General features: G+C 43.8%; 1 protein-coding gene across 4 annotated transcripts; it reads right to left on the bottom strand.

Moving 5' to 3' along the window:
* Window positions 1–673: 673 nt before the first annotated feature.
* Window positions 674–14953, bottom strand: NFU1 (NFU1 iron-sulfur cluster scaffold). 4 transcript variants are annotated; one of them, XM_030509882.1, is made up of 9 exons: window positions 14859–14876; window positions 14168–14240; window positions 12812–12918; window positions 9951–10086; window positions 7637–7703; window positions 6695–6809; window positions 5727–5790; window positions 3409–3583; window positions 1816–2639 (listed from the first exon to the last, which is right to left on the bottom strand). In XM_030509882.1, the coding sequence occupies exons 3-9, from the start codon at window positions 12906–12908 to the stop codon at window positions 2592–2594; spliced, it is 702 nt and encodes a 233-aa protein (XP_030365742.1). In that variant the 5' UTR covers window positions 12909–12918; window positions 14168–14240; window positions 14859–14876; the 3' UTR covers window positions 1816–2591. The 4 variants fall into 4 exon arrangements, with proteins under 4 accessions (XP_030365741.1, XP_030365744.1, XP_030365742.1 ...); XM_030509881.1 differs by lacking the exon at window positions 14168–14240 and having other exon boundaries at window positions 674–2639; window positions 14859–14953; XM_030509883.1 differs by lacking the exon at window positions 14168–14240 and having other exon boundaries at window positions 12812–12937; window positions 14859–14924.
* Between the last annotated feature and the right edge of the window lie 1531 nt (window positions 14954–16484).

Raw genomic sequence — 16484 nt, 5'->3', positions numbered from 1 at the left:
ACCACTGATGTCATTCCAATATTCCCCTGTTTGCCTTGGTGTCTGTGAATGGGGAAGGTTTTTTGGGTGAGCAGAAGAGACAGGACACCTCTCCCTAACAGGGATTCTTTCCATGACTAGGCTGTTCCAGAGCTTGGGAGGTTGACACATGAACTCCTCTGGATTCAGGATGATTCACATTGTGCTACTGCAGTATTAGAGTTTATGGTTTGTAGCATTAGAGCATGATTAACATGCTGTGAATACAGTTGGGGTTTGGTTTGTTCCACAGGTAAGAATTGGGACTTCAGCCCCTCCCTCTGCTTTCATTTACCCAGACTTGGAGAATTTCCCCATTGCTTTACGCTGCAGAAACACAACTGCTGCCCTGAAGAGCTTACTTTAGGGGACTGAACAGAGAAGAGGATGGGATGTGAGCATTACGTGCTCTTCTCTCCACAACAGAGCTTGAGGACACACAGGATACATGCTGGACATGGAAGCTCTTCAGTCTCAAGATCACAAGATGCTTCATCTTCAGCCTCATTACACACAGGCTTAATCTGGTCCTATCTGTACAAATCAAAACCCCATTAAAGACAAGACTGGAAATACGACGACAGTGGCAGAACTGGATCCTTACTGTACCTGGAGGAGATTAGTACTGCTTAATTAACAGAACACAGACCACATCTTTAAGAGATAGGTTTTATTTAACACACAAACCAGCTACTTTGCTGTTTAAGTTTTGGCTGAGATAGTGCATTAAATCAACAAATTAGGCCTCAAAAGCTCTACTTTTTGAGCAACCAGAAACATACTCGCTGTTCTGTGGTTTGCTGACAAAGAAGAACGTGGCAATAACGTTTGCACGAGCTCTCTTTTGGGTAGCCTGAGCCTGCCTCGAGGGGAATTTTGCCATCAATACACTTGCAGGATCAGGCCCTGTGTTACTTCGTAACAGGGTAAAGAAAACATGGTGATTTCCAACCACTTGTCAAATCATGAGTGGGTAATGTCAATGACAGTAGGTTATCACTCCCCATGAAAGCTGGAGAAATATTTTGATGAAGTCTTTATTTTCAAGTTTTGAACAAGTAATATGAAGTTTATGGTTAGATCTAAGGAAGAAGTTGTTCCCTGTGAGGGTGCTGAGGCGCTGGCACAGGCTGCCCAGAGAAGCTGTGGCTGCCCCATCCCTGGCAGTGTTCAAGGCCAGGTTGGACACAGGGGCTTGGAGCAACCTGTTCTAGTGGAAGGTGTCCCTGCCCGTGGCAGGGGGTTGGAGCTGGATGATCTTATGGTTCTTTCCAACCCAAACCATTCCGTGATTCTATGAAGTTTATGGCTAGCAAAAGCTGATCTGCACACTACAGAAAAGTTTCTCCACTGACAAACTGATCCTGATTAGGGACTCAGTGGAATTAGACTGGCAAGGAGTGAAAGAGGGGACATCCTGGAAGCTTGCACACAGGGAATATGACTGTAACCAGAAGCCACATAACAACTGCAAACTCGACTGTGGCAGCATAGAGAAGTAGTACCTCCATAGCAAAGCCATCTGGTAAAGTCAGGCACCAGGAAGAAATTAAGTCCTACACACACAAGTAAACAGAGGTATTTGCAAAGGTCGATTTATGTATTTCCATTGCAGAACAATAAATACTTCTCTTCCCATAGTCTCTAAGAGCAGAACGTGTTTTGCTGTGCCACGTCCTCGCTTGCTCAGCCAGGGCAGCCAAGTTACACACATGCTGCACTCTCTGGCACTGCAGGAGGAGCAAACAGGATATGGCCTAGGTAAACACATTCGTTTTCTTTGCTGGCCTACAAATGTAATTGGTGCCCTTAAGCACCACACATTCATCTTGATGTTGGAGTATTATGTTAAGAAACCTTCTTTTGCAAGTTTAAACAGACCACTAATGGGGGCTGAACAATTTTACTGCTAAATAAGCTAATTAGTCTCTCCACTTATTAAACCTGATAAGGATCATGATCATCTAACATTTATTTTAAAAGATGCAATTTTTCTAACAAAACACTCACATTTTTTCTGCCTGTTGCTATTTGCACAGTGGTAGTGAGTGAGTAGGTAACTTTCCACAAGTGATGGCAACATGACATCCTCTAGAACAAACGGTTGAGGTTATGGGTTAATTTTTCACACACACAAAAATCCTATGAAAAGCTTTTTAACACGACTGGTTAAAATGAACATTCCTGAATTCCCCAGTTACAGAGCAAGGGCAGAGCCCCATGACGAGGTTTGGGGGAATAAACATATAATATTTCTATTGCACCAAAAAAAACAGGCAAGAAGCTTTACTTGGGCCTCTTTCAGTCTTGATTTTTATATGAAAGAACATAGAAGAGACACATCATTTTAAAAGCCCACCATTTCTTGCTTAAGATATAGTACAAAGTAGAGCAAAAGGTTTCTTTTTTGAATGCAGGGCATTTAATAACTTAGTAGACAAACTGCTTAAACTGCTGATCCATTTTCACAGATGTAAGAGTGAAACAAAAGGCAAATTTGGTTGTTCCTCAGCACAAGGCTAGTTTACGTACACCAAGAGGTAACTACTTATTAGGCCACAGAGGATGCCAGCTCAAGTAGAATTTGCTTCTTTCTCCACGTCATCATCGTCGTCAACAACCTGAAATCAAATCCAGAAGCAGTTTAGGTAAACAGCTTAAACTCTCAGTCCTGTCAGATTGCATAGAGAATTTATTACACTAAATCCTTGTTGGACCCAAGGGGAACAGCAGTTATTCTACATCACTGAAGGACAATGGTCACGTGAAGAAGGTAAGAAACACTTGCTATCAATAACACCAGGAGGAAATGTGGCTGAAGGAACAGGAGCTGGTGAAGTTATTCCAGAGGCCACCAGAACAATCCTTACAGGGTATCAGATTTTTAATGAGAAAGCAAAAGACTCTGAGTCTTCCCTCATAGGGAAGAACTTCTGCCTTATCTCCAACCTGAACTTCCCCTGTTTCAGTTTGAACCCATCACCCCTTGTCCTATCACTACAGTCCCTGATGAAGGTCCCTCTCCAGCATCCTTGTAGCCCCCTTCAGACACCGGAAGCTGCTCCAATGTCTCCACGCAGCTTCTCTTCTCCAGGCTGAACAGTCCCAATGTTCTCAGCCTGTCTTCCTATGGGAGGTGCTCCAGCCCCTGATCATCCTCATGGCTTCCTCTGGACTTCCTCCAACAAGTCCCCAGCACATGTTGGTGCTCGGAGCAGTACAGGACACTGCAGAGTTCTGGATCTTTAGCTAAGATACAGCTTCTGACTGGGGAAAAACTGCATCTACAAACCCCCTACTTTTGCTTAAACTACCAACCTGTCCACACTGGAAAGGGACAAAGACCTTTTCCATTTGAAAGCACACAGCTATTACTTCTGACCAACCCACCTGTTCCACGCCTTCTACTTCAGGGATGTAGAACTGGAGCATGTTCTGTATCCCGTTCTTGAGGGTGATGATGGAACTGGGACAGCTGGTACATGAACCCTGCAACTTCAGCTGCACAATCCCATCCTCAAAGCCTTTATAAATAACATCACCACCATCTTCTTGCACTGTCGGCCTGGTGGAACACGATACTCAATTTAAAACAAGGATCGCTGAAGTATGTTTCCTTCCAGAAATCTTTAGTAAAGCTAAATTTAATACACACGAAGAACTGGCAGGACAGAGTAACTAAAGCCCTTTTTCTCTAAAACCACCTGATTCAGATGTCCAACAACTCATACTTTGCTGGATTCTAACTGCTGTTTTACCACAAGACATTAAGCAAAACGTATTTGCAGCAGCATACAAAGGAACCACTGAAATTCTAGGGGTGAATTTTCAGAGCAGAGCTAGATTCAGCCTGCACAGACATATGGGTTTGCCTCGAGGCCCTCCCCACACTTAATGCTGATTGCCTCAGTTATGTGCCAAATACAACAGGGGTGTGTCCTACCGCACCATGTATGTGCATCTCTTACCAGAGCAGGGACAGTGATAAGAAGTCCTTAAGTGCTTCCATAATAAATCCACCATTCACCAGTTTACACAGGACAGGAAAAAGCTCCAACTAGGAGAGCTTAATCCTGCTAGCAGATGAAGAAACCAGCATCTGAGATCACATCCCAGTACTATTAGCATTCTGCAGCCTGTGCTCCTCTTGCAAGCCACAAATGCCCAGCACTGTAACTGTATCCCCACAGGAACATCTCTCCAGACCAAGCAAAAACCATCAGGTTACTCTTAACAGAAGCTCTTTCTGCTGCTTTCCAAAGTCACTCTTTGAGAGCTACACTCCTAAGAGAATAATCTACACATCCACACATTCATTAACAACTCACCATAGAAATGATCTCTGTTCCAGAAAGCCAAAGAATGTGACTAAAAATTCCATTTTTCTTACTTGAAATTAGGGGTTTTAACACACCATAGGACCTTTCAGAGCTACATTCCCTCCATCCTGCACTTCCTGACAACTTCTTTGCACATATTATTGATCAACTAAATAATAAATGCTTTGTGTGTACCACTGGTGTATATATAGCTTCTGTAAAGTATCCTGCTCTCGAATGGAATATGAGACAATACTGCCAATGCTCTCATCAACAGCTTCTTGGTCCATCGAGGGCACAGGGGGAAGGAAGTGAAAGCAAAGGGTGGGGAAAAGCAGAAATTTGGGCAGAAAATTCTGTGACCATTATGAAAGAGGAAATCAAGGCCTAACATACCTGAGGGAGCTTAACCAAGCCCATACCCAGCAGGAGCAGGGCCTCCTGAACAAGGCTTTATACTACAGTAGACTTGGGATACGTGTTTCAACTCTTAGTAAATATGTTTGGGAAAAGTGTTTCAGCTTATTTCTGCTTTTCTCCTCTTTCCTTTCAGGAAGATCAACCACTACCATGTCAGCTGTGAGACAACCAAGTTTTGAAACTCACACCACTTTAAAATGAAGCAGAATTAAATAAAAAGCCCAAGTTTGTCATAACTTCTGGAAAAATTAAACTGAACTCCACGATTTTGACCCCCATCAGACATTTTCCCCTGCATCTAAAATGTCAAGTTGCTTATTCCTTTCAGTTCACTTTGGAAGGCAATTAATGAGCAGAAAACCACCCCTCAGGTACACATCATGATCCACAGCCACCCCTGAGACTTCATTAGTTACCACCAGCTTCTAAATTCAAGGCTTGTTAAAACACCAACAAAACTGCAACAGAATGCAAGGACAAAAATCCATTGAAGCCCAGACAGTGAGGGAAAACCACTAGTAAATTCGCCTTTAGAGTACTACACAAGAGGATAAACTAGTCTGGAATACTTGGAAGGGAAGGACAAGTACAATTAAGACAGAGACTAACCCAACAGAGGAAGGAAAATACCCTAATAGCAAAGATTGTGTTGTTTTCCCTGTTTAAAAGTAGCCAGGTTAACCCAATGGACCTGCTCAAATGCATTAGGGAGGGTAAGGCTATCCACTGTTCTAAAATCACTCAGCAATAAGGAATCTGTTCCACACATCATTTGCTTAAACAGGGAAATTAGACAGAAAGTTTTCAATGAGAGGAAACAGCACTCTCAACTCTGGCCAGTTTTGCACTTTAACCCCCCCTCCACTGGATACTGGGCCATGGAATCACACATACCCAAAGAAAAACACATTGTTCCCTAAATAAATCCAACCCCCAAGCCTGACGCACTCCAGTGAGTTCCCGGTTTACCTTATTCTTGTATCCAGCAGTTCTTTAATCATCAGTACAACTTCATCATCATCTTCTGATGCACCTTGGGAAAGGCAAAAAGTGCAAATCAGAACTTGGAGAGAATGATGATGATTATTAACCCTGTACATCCATAATGACAGAATGGAAGAGCATAAAAATATCACTGAGGTGACTGAAACCAAAAGGTAGAAGTCTCAATTCACAGCATCTCCTTCTGCATTGTCCTTATTTACATCCCAGGCTTCCACCAACAAAAGCCAGTATCAGTTCAGAGTTCTCAGCAGGCAAAGGCCTTAAGACACAACAGCAGTCCCACCTTTTAAAGGAAGCAACATCTAACATTCAGTAAGGATTCATGGATCAAGGCAGGGTCCTCAGAAGGTTTTAGCACCAAAAAAACAAAGCAGCAGAAGGATTATGACCATGCCTGGGTTCAGGAGTTCTGGATGCAATTTTGAGCTCAGTGTTAGTCTCGCAGAAGCATTTTTAAGACAACTTTTCCAAATAAAATAAAGCCTATGTGAACATTGAAATTAAATCCAGACATAGGAGAGGAATTCAATAGCCATAACCCTCCTTAAAACACTGGAAAAATTAAGTTGTTAAGTTGCAAATGAGAAAATAAATAGTAAAATACTGTCCCCGAGCTAAATATTAAGTTAGTTTCAGTTACTCTCATTATAGTTTGGAAAAGGTTTCTTACAATTTCTTGTTCATTTGAGACCATAAACCTATCATTAAGCTTGGGCACTCTTTTTGATTTAAGGAGGGAAATCAAACCCTTTGCAGGTGCCCATACAAGAAGGATATGCCACAAAACCCCACAGGTTTCTAAAGCCTCAGTACTCTCAAAAGTATTTCACACACAGGAAGTATATCTGAGGAACAAGCAGAGGCTCTGCTGGATGTCACATAAACTAAACCCAAAGCCAGATACTGGCCTCTTCCTGAGGAGTTTGATTTACCTGTATCTGTCCTAGGTGCTTCATCAGTGACTACAGGTAAGCCAGAGGCAAAGAAATCCATTATAGTTGCATAAATATCTGGTTTGAGTAAGTTCCAATCCAGGTCTTCACTCTCCTGTGAGAATCAGGAGAAGAAAGAAAGAAAGAAAAGAGTAAAACCAGAGTGTCTGCCTCCTAATAGTAAATTAGGCAGAGGTTCTTCTTCTTATGTTAAAAATATCATAATGGGCTCTCACATTCAATGCATGGATTTGACTTCCTAGTTTTGTCAGGTCCAGGTTTGCCAAAAAAGTTCAGTAAGACTCAACTTATAACGGTCAATAGAAAGGTTTCCTTGTTTGCAAGCCAAGTGCTATTAAAGCATTAGCTAAAGAGGTGAAAGTCTCCTAAATACATTATTTAACACATATTTTTACCCAACCATTGCAGAGATTTGAGATTGTCTGGCCCCATTTTGAGCCAAATTCTCACTCCCTGACTTGGCCTGTGCTCTTCACACAGTGAGAGGATACCTACACGGTTACTACCACCACCTTATCTCTGCTGACATGAGCTCCACACCTTGGGTAAACACAGTGAGCACTGACTCCATCCCCTCACAAAGCCACTCACGTGAAAGCCTTCTGGAGGTCATCCAGTCCCAATTCCTGTCTGACACAGAGCCAGCTTCCAAGCTACCATACTGCACAGGGCCTCATGCTGACCATTTCCAAGATCAAGGAATCTACAGCTTTGGGCAACCTAATCCAGTGCTCGCACACACCTTATCATGTTTTTTGCTTTTATAGTAAAGGCAATTCCCTTTATGCTGCTCGTGAACGTTGCCTCTGATGCTTTCACGACACACACCCAAGAGCCTGACTGGATCTTCTCTATGGCCATGTATTAGACAGCTGGATCTCAGCCCATCTTTCAGCACATCTGAATCTGTGCTCTGCTTACCTTGGTGATGGTGATGAAGTCTGGCCCGAAGAAAACACTTTTCACTCCTTCAATTTTGAATAACTGCCTGTTAAGAAAACAAAAAACCAAAATAACACGCATTTCAGGCAAACTCCTGAAGATTTATTTAATCTGACAGAGAAAAAACGTTCTAGAATATACCTCTAGATAAAAACAAGCACTAAAACCAGAGCCATGAGGAGAAACACACAGTTACTTCACCTACAGCTTAGTAAGAGCCAGGAGATCCCGCTGTGAACCAGTGGATGGAGTAAGACTGAACACATCTCTTAGAAGAATTCTCACAAGATCTGTGTTACTCTCTCTCTACAGTTCTTTGAAGGCAAAATCATATTCTGTATATAAAGCTGTTTGTTCAGCATCAGAGCCTGTAGGTACCTATTGTTTCAGGGAGGACTAGTGCAAATATAAGGAATGGTCCCGAGATTAAAGTTATTCAAAGTTACTGAGCTCAAGAAAAGCTCCCTTCAATTCTGCTGCCATTAAATAAAAGGATTAGTGCCAAGCAGTCCACAAGGCTTTAATGCCCAACTCACTTTGTGAGCAATCTTCAATAGTTTTAGTCATTTCAGTTAGTAAAGGCTTAAGATTCATATTCAATTGCTTGAGAGGGCCCCATCCAGCACCCAGCCACCAGGTGGTAAATTAGCACACAGCCAAAGCAACACAAGAGCTCAGATGAGAGGCAAGAGCAGATGTTTGACGATTAAGTCCAAAAAGCAGAATGAAAATGCAAAAACCAATCTCCACAGATGGTTAAATAAACCCCAACAAATTCATCCACAACTTAAATAAATGATGCTCCTCCTGAAGAGGGAAATAAATAAATAGGAAGTAAAAAAACCATTAAAAGTAGGAAGCACCCAGAGGTAAATACAGCATAAGGCTGTCAGAATGATTTTGTAATTGGGGGGGAGTGGAATCTCCTGTAAAACATCAAAAATGCAATGAAGGAATTGGAAATCTCATCACAAAGGTATGTGTGATGAAAAGAGATTTCACAACAGCCATCTGAAAGCATTTCTACACATGAAACAGTTACATGTGTTCTGGGCTTTTACACCACTCAACCAACTGCATTGTAAAGTTACTCAAACGACGACATTATGCAAGTGCACCAAACCACCCTGGATCAACCAAAATAGGGATCCCCCCTTCATCCCCTTCAGGAAGCTTTTAATACTTCTTTGGGAAATGAATATTGCCCTTTAAAATACATGAGTATTCCATTTACAAAAACCCTAATCTGGGGTTTAAGGATATAAAGAGTTTTTCTCCATGAACCTGCAGGATACACATAAGCAAGCTGGTTTGCCAAGGTACACATTCTACCTCTTACATCTTCTTTAATGAAAACATCTATTTGCAGATGCAGGTTTGCCAAAAAAGTTCAGTAAGACTCAACTTATAACGGTCAATAGAAAGGTTAGATAGATGACAGGTCAACAAAGGTTGCAGATAGATGACAACAAAAAGCTCCTTTCTGACAGTCGATTGCACTCTGCAGCCTGAGGCACTTTGGCATTATCACATCCTACAGCTTCAGCATCCCATCAACACGTTGTGATGTCCTCACAACCCTTGCACACTGTACTTCTCTAATGAGCAGAGCTTTGCTCATAAAGATCCTGTTTGCACAAACAACTCTACAAGAGTTGGAAACATCAGAGCTGCATGTTTGATAACTACAGTTCCTGGAGAGAGTGTCAGGTGAAACAGCTTCTACTTTTGCATATAATTCTTCCGACATACACAAAGATGACTTAAACTGGGATCTCCAGAGGTAACCTACTGCAGCATCTCTGGGTCTCGTGCTCAAACTGAAGCCCTTCCACCCATATAATGGATAAAGGTTCTTTCCAGAGGCAAATGTGAAAGCAATGATGCAAAAGGGATGCTTCCAAATACTTCCACAGAGACTTATGAGGGCCTGTTTCCCAATTTTGAGAAGTTGTGTGATTTCCAAGTAACTACTTGAGTTAAGAGTGTTCTGATGAGAATGATTTTGTGAACTCAGGGCCAGAGGTCTCACTGTTCAAGAGTGCTGATTTATGGTACCACTCAATCCAGTTGCATGAAGTAGAGCATGATGATACAGCCATGGGGAGTACAGACACAGAGGACTACTTTAGTAACAACAATCCTCCCAGCTTCAATTTTATGCCCAAGGAAAGCAGCATTAAAAACTGAAATCCAACCAAGCTGCTCCTGAGGGTAAGGAGCAGAATGTGCTTAAAAACATCAGTTGTCACCACATAGCCCATACGGATCCCCCCAGACACATTAATAATACCTTGCTAAAGGTGAGCAAAATGCTGCAGCTGGCGTGGAAAACTCCATAGTCCTCGACTCCAGCACTTCCTTCCCAGGAATAAACTTCAAACTGTTTGGATTTGGTGTGTCCTGAGTTTGAATAAACATCCCTCTTACTGGAAATGAAAGCAAACAAACAAAACAAAAACCAGAAAGAAGAAAAACAGTGTAATCAAACCTAAGTAGCTTCAATGAAAGGAAGGATCCTGGTTCTTCAGCAAGCCAAGCTGAGGGCGATGGCTGCGCTGTAGCAAACAGCAGCAGTGGTGCTTTAAAGCACAATGCAGTGGGTTCCACAAAAGCTTTCAGACAGACACAAGGACTGATAAACACAGGAACATCAGCTCACAGCAAACAAGATGATAAATGGAAGCTTGTCTTTGCTCCTTTTGCTAGCTTGATTTACTAAAACACATCCTACTGCAACAGCAGGAGGGCAGTCCCATCCTCCCTTTCTACTGAAGGCCAAGAGACACAACCTTCACATCTGTTGTGTTCAGGTTTCTTAACTTTATGATGCTCAAATGCTGATCAGTCCCTCTTCCAGCATTATCATTTCCTCTTGAAAGCACAGTCAGTTTTATAAACCCTCTCTTGAAGATACATATGATTTATGGGGTTTGGGTTTCATCTCATTTTTCAACACTACAAAAAAGAAAACCAAGTGCAACAATAGTTACAGTGAACCACCCCCTGCTTATACTTTCCTGGGTGAGAAACTACTCTAAGCTATTGCTTATCCTCCAGAAACTGAACTGACCAAACAACTCAACATAAAATGACTTGCAATTCACTGGTAAAGATGTTTAAAAGATAAACTTTTACTGAAGTTCCTTTTGTGGAGTGGGTCTGTCTTTCACTAGCACAATGTAAATAATCTGGTCTTGACTGAAAGTTAATACTTTACATTTAATGGTGTACATTTAATAGCTTATTTTCCTGCAGGCGTGTCCACACAGCATATTCCTGACATCCCACTGAAACCGAACACCAGTTAGGGACAGTTCTCTTGTCTCCTAATTCTTTCTAGTTCTGCTCCTTCCTAACTCTCCCTGCACATCAAAGAACACAATGGTATACAAACATTCAGGGAATAAAAACCGCATTTTAAGCCAAAAAATCTCTAGGAACTAATATTTATAAACAAATTAGAGTTGAGAAACAAACTCACAGGACTCAAAAAACATGCAACAGGGGGATTTAGAGCAGCAAAAAGAGATGACATTCTCATTTTTACAAAGTGCCATTTTGCTCCTGACTCTTTAGTATTAGATGACAAATGACACTACTTATAAACTGCCAAATTGTTCCTGCATGTGTCTGCCATGGTAACAACCCACTGGACTTCAACATGCACAATGGCAAAGCACACACACACGTTTTTTAGCTAGCCAGACTAAGCACGGATGTTCTTAGTTTTAACATGGAAAGAATAATCCCAATGGAGCAAGCAACCAGTCAGCTTTATTCACAGGGATGGAAGAACTACTGGTCTTCCAAACCCAGCTGGCATCCAAAAATCACATCTAGTGTAAGAGTGTAGTTTACAAATGACCAACAATGGGGGATTTGGATGGTGTAAACTGAGTACAGTGCCCAATTTTGGAAAGCAATGGGTCACGTTATTCATCTACCATCTCTAACGCCCTGGAACACAAATGGCTGCATCAGCTCTCAGAAAAGGTGTCTGTGTGGGGAGCCTCTGTAGTTAGAAGTGACTTCTGCAGCAGAGGATCTGCCTTCCTAAGACCAGGTTTTCCAATCATGAATCAACCTGGAGAGTTCTTCGCACAGCTGTGAAAATAACTCATTTGGAATTTATTATTCCATAGTCTGCATTTACATCAAACATCTATGGTGCTTCTTTCAAGCCTCCGTGGAACACTGGGTATATGCCCGTGCATGTGTCTGGTTTGCATGAGCTCAAGGTAAGAGGAAGATACCAAACAGAGGCCACTGTCAGCAGGATGCTTGCAGAAGCAGGTAAAATACTACATGTACTTGTCAGAGTCTGCCTGTTGAGTAAAACTGCAATAGGAAAAATGGTGCTGGAGCAGATAAGACAGGACTTGTCTGAAATCAAAATTAAAAAGAACCTTCCGCCTGAGCAGACTCATTTAAATAAGATTTCCACTTGTGACTAATGCAGTGCAACAGCACCTGCAGAATATGTCTTACACTCTTTCCACTGCAGCATTAGAGATCAGTTGCTAAATCCCTCAGGCAGGTGCAAACCCAATGTTTTTCTGCAGTGCAAATTTCAGATTAATTTTTATGAGCATCACACCCTGTCCCCCAAAATGGCAAGTACAGCAAAGTCAATCTGAAACATTGCTTTTTCAGGGTAATACCAGGTTGCAGACAATTTTCCTGAAGCATGCCATTAAAGCACCACACGTGAATGCATGGGCAAGAGGGGGGAAATTAAAACAAGAAAGTGTTGCAGGTTTAGGAATGAAAAGCTTCGCCTCCATCCTTGCCAGGTTCTAGCTGGATAGCCAGCAGTTTTACCTGGCAGAGCTCAGGAGCTGAAGCTGGACAGAAGGCAACACAAAGTCTTTCACATCAGATACATTTACACTCAGAAATTAAGTGCAGCAAAGCCCAAATATTTTGCACTAACAAAGCCCCTCGTAAGCCTTGGCAGCTGAATGACATAGAACAAACATGCATAATCAAGCACAAAGTGAGCTCCAAGCTCTAATCGCACTAAAACTGCATTAAAAACCACCTAGGAAATGTTATACCACTGGGCTTTCAGAAGGAATAACAAACTTTCATTATTGCCACAAGACACAAACTCACAGCACGTTCATCTCTTCACTTTTAAGTAGTGTTTACCTGCATTATGCCACACTGCAGGTGGAAGAAATGGTTTCTTTTGCACGAGTTGGTGGAAACACTGTTGAGGTGTCAAATTATGATCTTTTACCATCATACGACAGAACCTAGAGAGAAAGAATTTTACTAACAATTTCCAAATTGCAAGCTTGCACTAGCCCACGGAAAGAGTGTTTCACATGCTTCTGCAACCCCAGAAGTCAGCAAGATGCTCACCAGCCTTAAACCTCTTGGGTAATGCAGCAGGCTGAATCAGAGAGACAAAGCTCTCAAGTTTTAGCCACCTAAAACACTAAATTAGACTCTTTCAGTCATGAAAGGCAGGCAAATCACCCTGCTTACTTGTGACAAGAGGATAAATCACCCTAAAGAAACCCTCTGTCACCTTCTTGACAGTAGCCAGTGCCTAGAAATGTAGCTTGGACTAAATACCTGATTTTCAGAAGCTTACAGACAGCTGAGATGAATCCAGCCCCAAGCACCTGAGGCTAAATCAAGGCCAGAATTTAATCCTATACTCTGTGGGCTTAGCTGGTCAAAGATAAGGGTCTCCTATGTGATTCTCAGAAGATACAAGACAAGCTAAAAAGTTAATGCAATGGCTACTCTTACACAAACAATTGCCATAATATAGCAGGACACTTGGGTAAAAGATAAAACCCCTCTTCAGTTACACATACCAAGCCATACCTCACCCCTGTCCACCTCTATGTACTTCTTCCCTGAATAAAGATTATTCAGTACATTCCTGCACAAGTAGTGCTCCAGAATTAAACCAGTTAAAAAGAGGCCTTGCTCCATACTAGCCATGGAGCCAAAACAGCCATACTGGCCATTAGCAGCCAAAACAGGGGTGGTGTCATCTGCTCAGATGGAGTTCAAAGGGGAAAGAGCAGAGAGAAAGAGAACTGTAAGAGAAAAAGGAAGGTGGAGTGATGGAATAACAGGCCTAACTTTCCAAAGTGTAAATACTTGTACATCTGATTTCTGTAACTGTGCCCAGCCAACAGCATTCGGGTATTTCAGAGCTAAGAGACAATCAGAAAACATAACCTAAATCCACCTTGTTTCACGGATACCGCATACTGAGGACTCATTATTATTGGCTTCTCTCCTCCTTTTGAGATACACAGGAGGAAAAGCAGGTAAACTAAATACATTACAGTAACAGGGGCTGTTACTAAGAGAGGCAGCGATTCTCTCAGGGGGTCATGAATTGGAGCACAAGCACAACACCGTGTCCAGATTCCTCGAACATGGGAACAGGAGAAAAGCTCCGTGTCAGGAAATGCACCTCCCTACAGTGAGTGCGGAAACATGAACCCGGAAAAGGTCTGAATCATGTTATTTGCTTACTTTTGTGGTCTTGATAGCAGGTAGAAGGGCCACAATGGGATGTGAGGAAAGACCCCCAAGTTCTCCTTTCTCCCTTAGGTTTGGGGAACACAGATGAGAGTCCATTTTACAGCACGGAGCAGATGTGCCCACCACCACCCTGCCCTTTGATTTTCCCCTTATTACACAGTGTTTAGCAACTGGGGGGGGGGGGGGGAATTTCCCCTTACTGCTTGTCCCTAACGACACATATGTGGGGGGGAGTCCACTACCCCTCACTGCATGATCCTACGCACATGTCGGGGGGAATTACCCCTTGTAGCACGGTCCTGAGCACATATGTGCGGAATTACCCCTCATTACTCACACCTTTGTGCGCAGGGGACCAGCAATCCCTCAGGGGAAAGCCCTCAGCACCTACGTGGCGGGGGGGAATTAACCCCTCGCTGTTGAGAGAAGAAACAGACTGTCGCTCCCCGCCTGTAACGAGGGGAAGGAAGAAACAACTTCACCCTCGCCCGCCCTGCTGCAGCGGGGAAGCAAAGCGGAAGAGCGAGCGCGGCCTGGGAGGCCGCGGTGCCGCTCGCTGCGACACGGCCGCCCCCAGCCGCGGGGGGAAAGGGGCGAGAGGGGATCCCTCCGGGGGACAAAGCTGGGTTCCTCCCTCAGAGCCGGGGCAGCGCGGAGCAGAGGGAGCCCCGCGGTCACCTACCGGGAGCCCAGCCCCGCAGCCGCGCCGAGCCGCCGCGCAGCCGCCATCTTGGCTCTCCTCAGCGCCGTTGCCGCCCGGGCTGAGGCGCGGCGGCGGCCCCTGGTGGCGGCGGGCGGGAACGGGACCTGCCCCTGCCCCTCTGCGGCTTTAAATCCAACACAAATCAACACTTTTTCCCCCTCAAACCACCACTTTTTTTTCCTTTTTAATACTTTCTTCATATCACTGCAGCGCATTCCAGGGCGATGAGGCCCCATTGTCGGCATCCGAGCTGCCGGCATCACTTTAGCACCCTCTGGAAGCAGCAGCGCGGGTTACCACAAGCAGCATTGACCCGGCTTCACCACTAACACGCAAAAAGACCCTTTTTTTCCCCCTCCCAAATCTCACAAACCATCAAGAAATTGCAAATCCAGCCCAGTAACCTCCCAGAGTGGGAAAACTAAAGGTGTGTTTGCTTTGATTAGAAGATATTTGAGGTAGAAGCTCCTGCTTTTGCAGTGGGAGCCGCTGCTAACGCTCAGGGCTGTTGCACAAGCGGATAAAGAGGAAGGAGAATTTAGTAAAACCAAGAGGCTCCCCCCTTAATATGATTACAGTCTTGCCAATTTTGGACCAAAAAGTCACTTAAATTAGGCCGGTCACAGCTTATTCTCTTACAATTAACTAAATTCAACCTAAAAAATCCAGCCAAGTTCTTTGAACAACCTTCCAGCCCTTCGTTGCAGTCCTTCCTCGCTGGATTCGCTGTACCTTGGCACGCTGCTGCGCTCACATCGAACACGTTTTCCCTGGGCTTTGCCAAAACCTGTTCTTGGATCCCCCTGTGTTCCCCCACAGCTCGGCACGGATCCTCTTTGGAATGAGTTCCTGCTGCACCTCCTCTGGGTTTGCAGGGACGGCTCCATAGCTCTGCACTGTCTGGATTCATAGCATTGTGCTGGACATGAGGGTTTCTCTCTGCTAAAGTGGAATATCCGCTGCTAAAAGCCTTTGCTTAGAGCAGTAAGATGAGTTTGACTTCCCAATTGACAGATAAAACAGCAGGGACAGATCAAGTTCAGTACTTGGTGGGAAGAACTCATTAAAAGCCAGATTCCTTGTATCCAGCGTAACTACTTTGCGTGGCGAGGGGAGAAGGAATGCACAGCGGAGAAGATGTATTGTAATCAGATACAGCTTTAATAAAATGTACATAAGTTTACAACTCAAACAGTTCTTCATCATGATGACCAGAAACACAGACGATCACACCCGGAGTGTGAACTTGGCTCCATGGAATCTGCGAGCCAGATTCAGGTACTTCCAAGAACTGCCTCGAGAACAGCGCGGTGCGAACGGAACGCTGCTCTTGGGACACGAGTCACAGATGACTTGTCACAGCGGGGACCATGGGCGCTTCCAGCTCCGGCTTCCCGCTCCATGAGGAAACAAGGGAGTTTCTTTCACTGCCAGACTTGGCGTGTAGTAGCTGCATCCTACATCAGAGCAAGCCCCCTGCCCTCCCCACCTCTGCGAGCACTTAATTCTCTCTTTGGAGAGGAGGGATTGGGAATGGTGGATCATCACTACCCCTCTAATATCACAGGGGAGTATTTCTAGGGGGGTGTGAGGGTATTTACCCTA

The sequence above is a fragment of the Strigops habroptila genome, chromosome 21 (assembly GCF_004027225.2).
Source record: "Strigops habroptila isolate Jane chromosome 21, bStrHab1.2.pri, whole genome shotgun sequence".
In the NCBI taxonomy this organism is placed as follows: domain Eukaryota; kingdom Metazoa; phylum Chordata; class Aves; order Psittaciformes; family Psittacidae; genus Strigops; species Strigops habroptila.
Note: the sequence above shows the minus strand (reverse complement) of the source record. Positions and strands in the feature narration are given on the sequence as shown.

What these genes read in the sequence shown, in the direction of transcription:
- NFU1 (XM_030509881.1), bottom strand. Translation starts at nt 14,905, where the DNA reads ATGGCGGCTGCGCGGCGGCTCGGCGCGGCTGCGGGGCTGGGCTCCCG. An exon ending in TGCAGTGTGGCATAATGCAG is followed by an intron (nt 10,087 to 12,811) that starts GTAAACACTACT and finishes TTTCATTTCCAG; the next exon opens with TAAGAGGGATGTTTATTCAA. An exon ending in ACTTCATCACCATCACCAAG is followed by an intron (nt 6,810 to 7,636) that starts GTAAGCAGAGCA and finishes TGATTCTCACAG; the next exon opens with GAGAGTGAAGACCTGGATTG.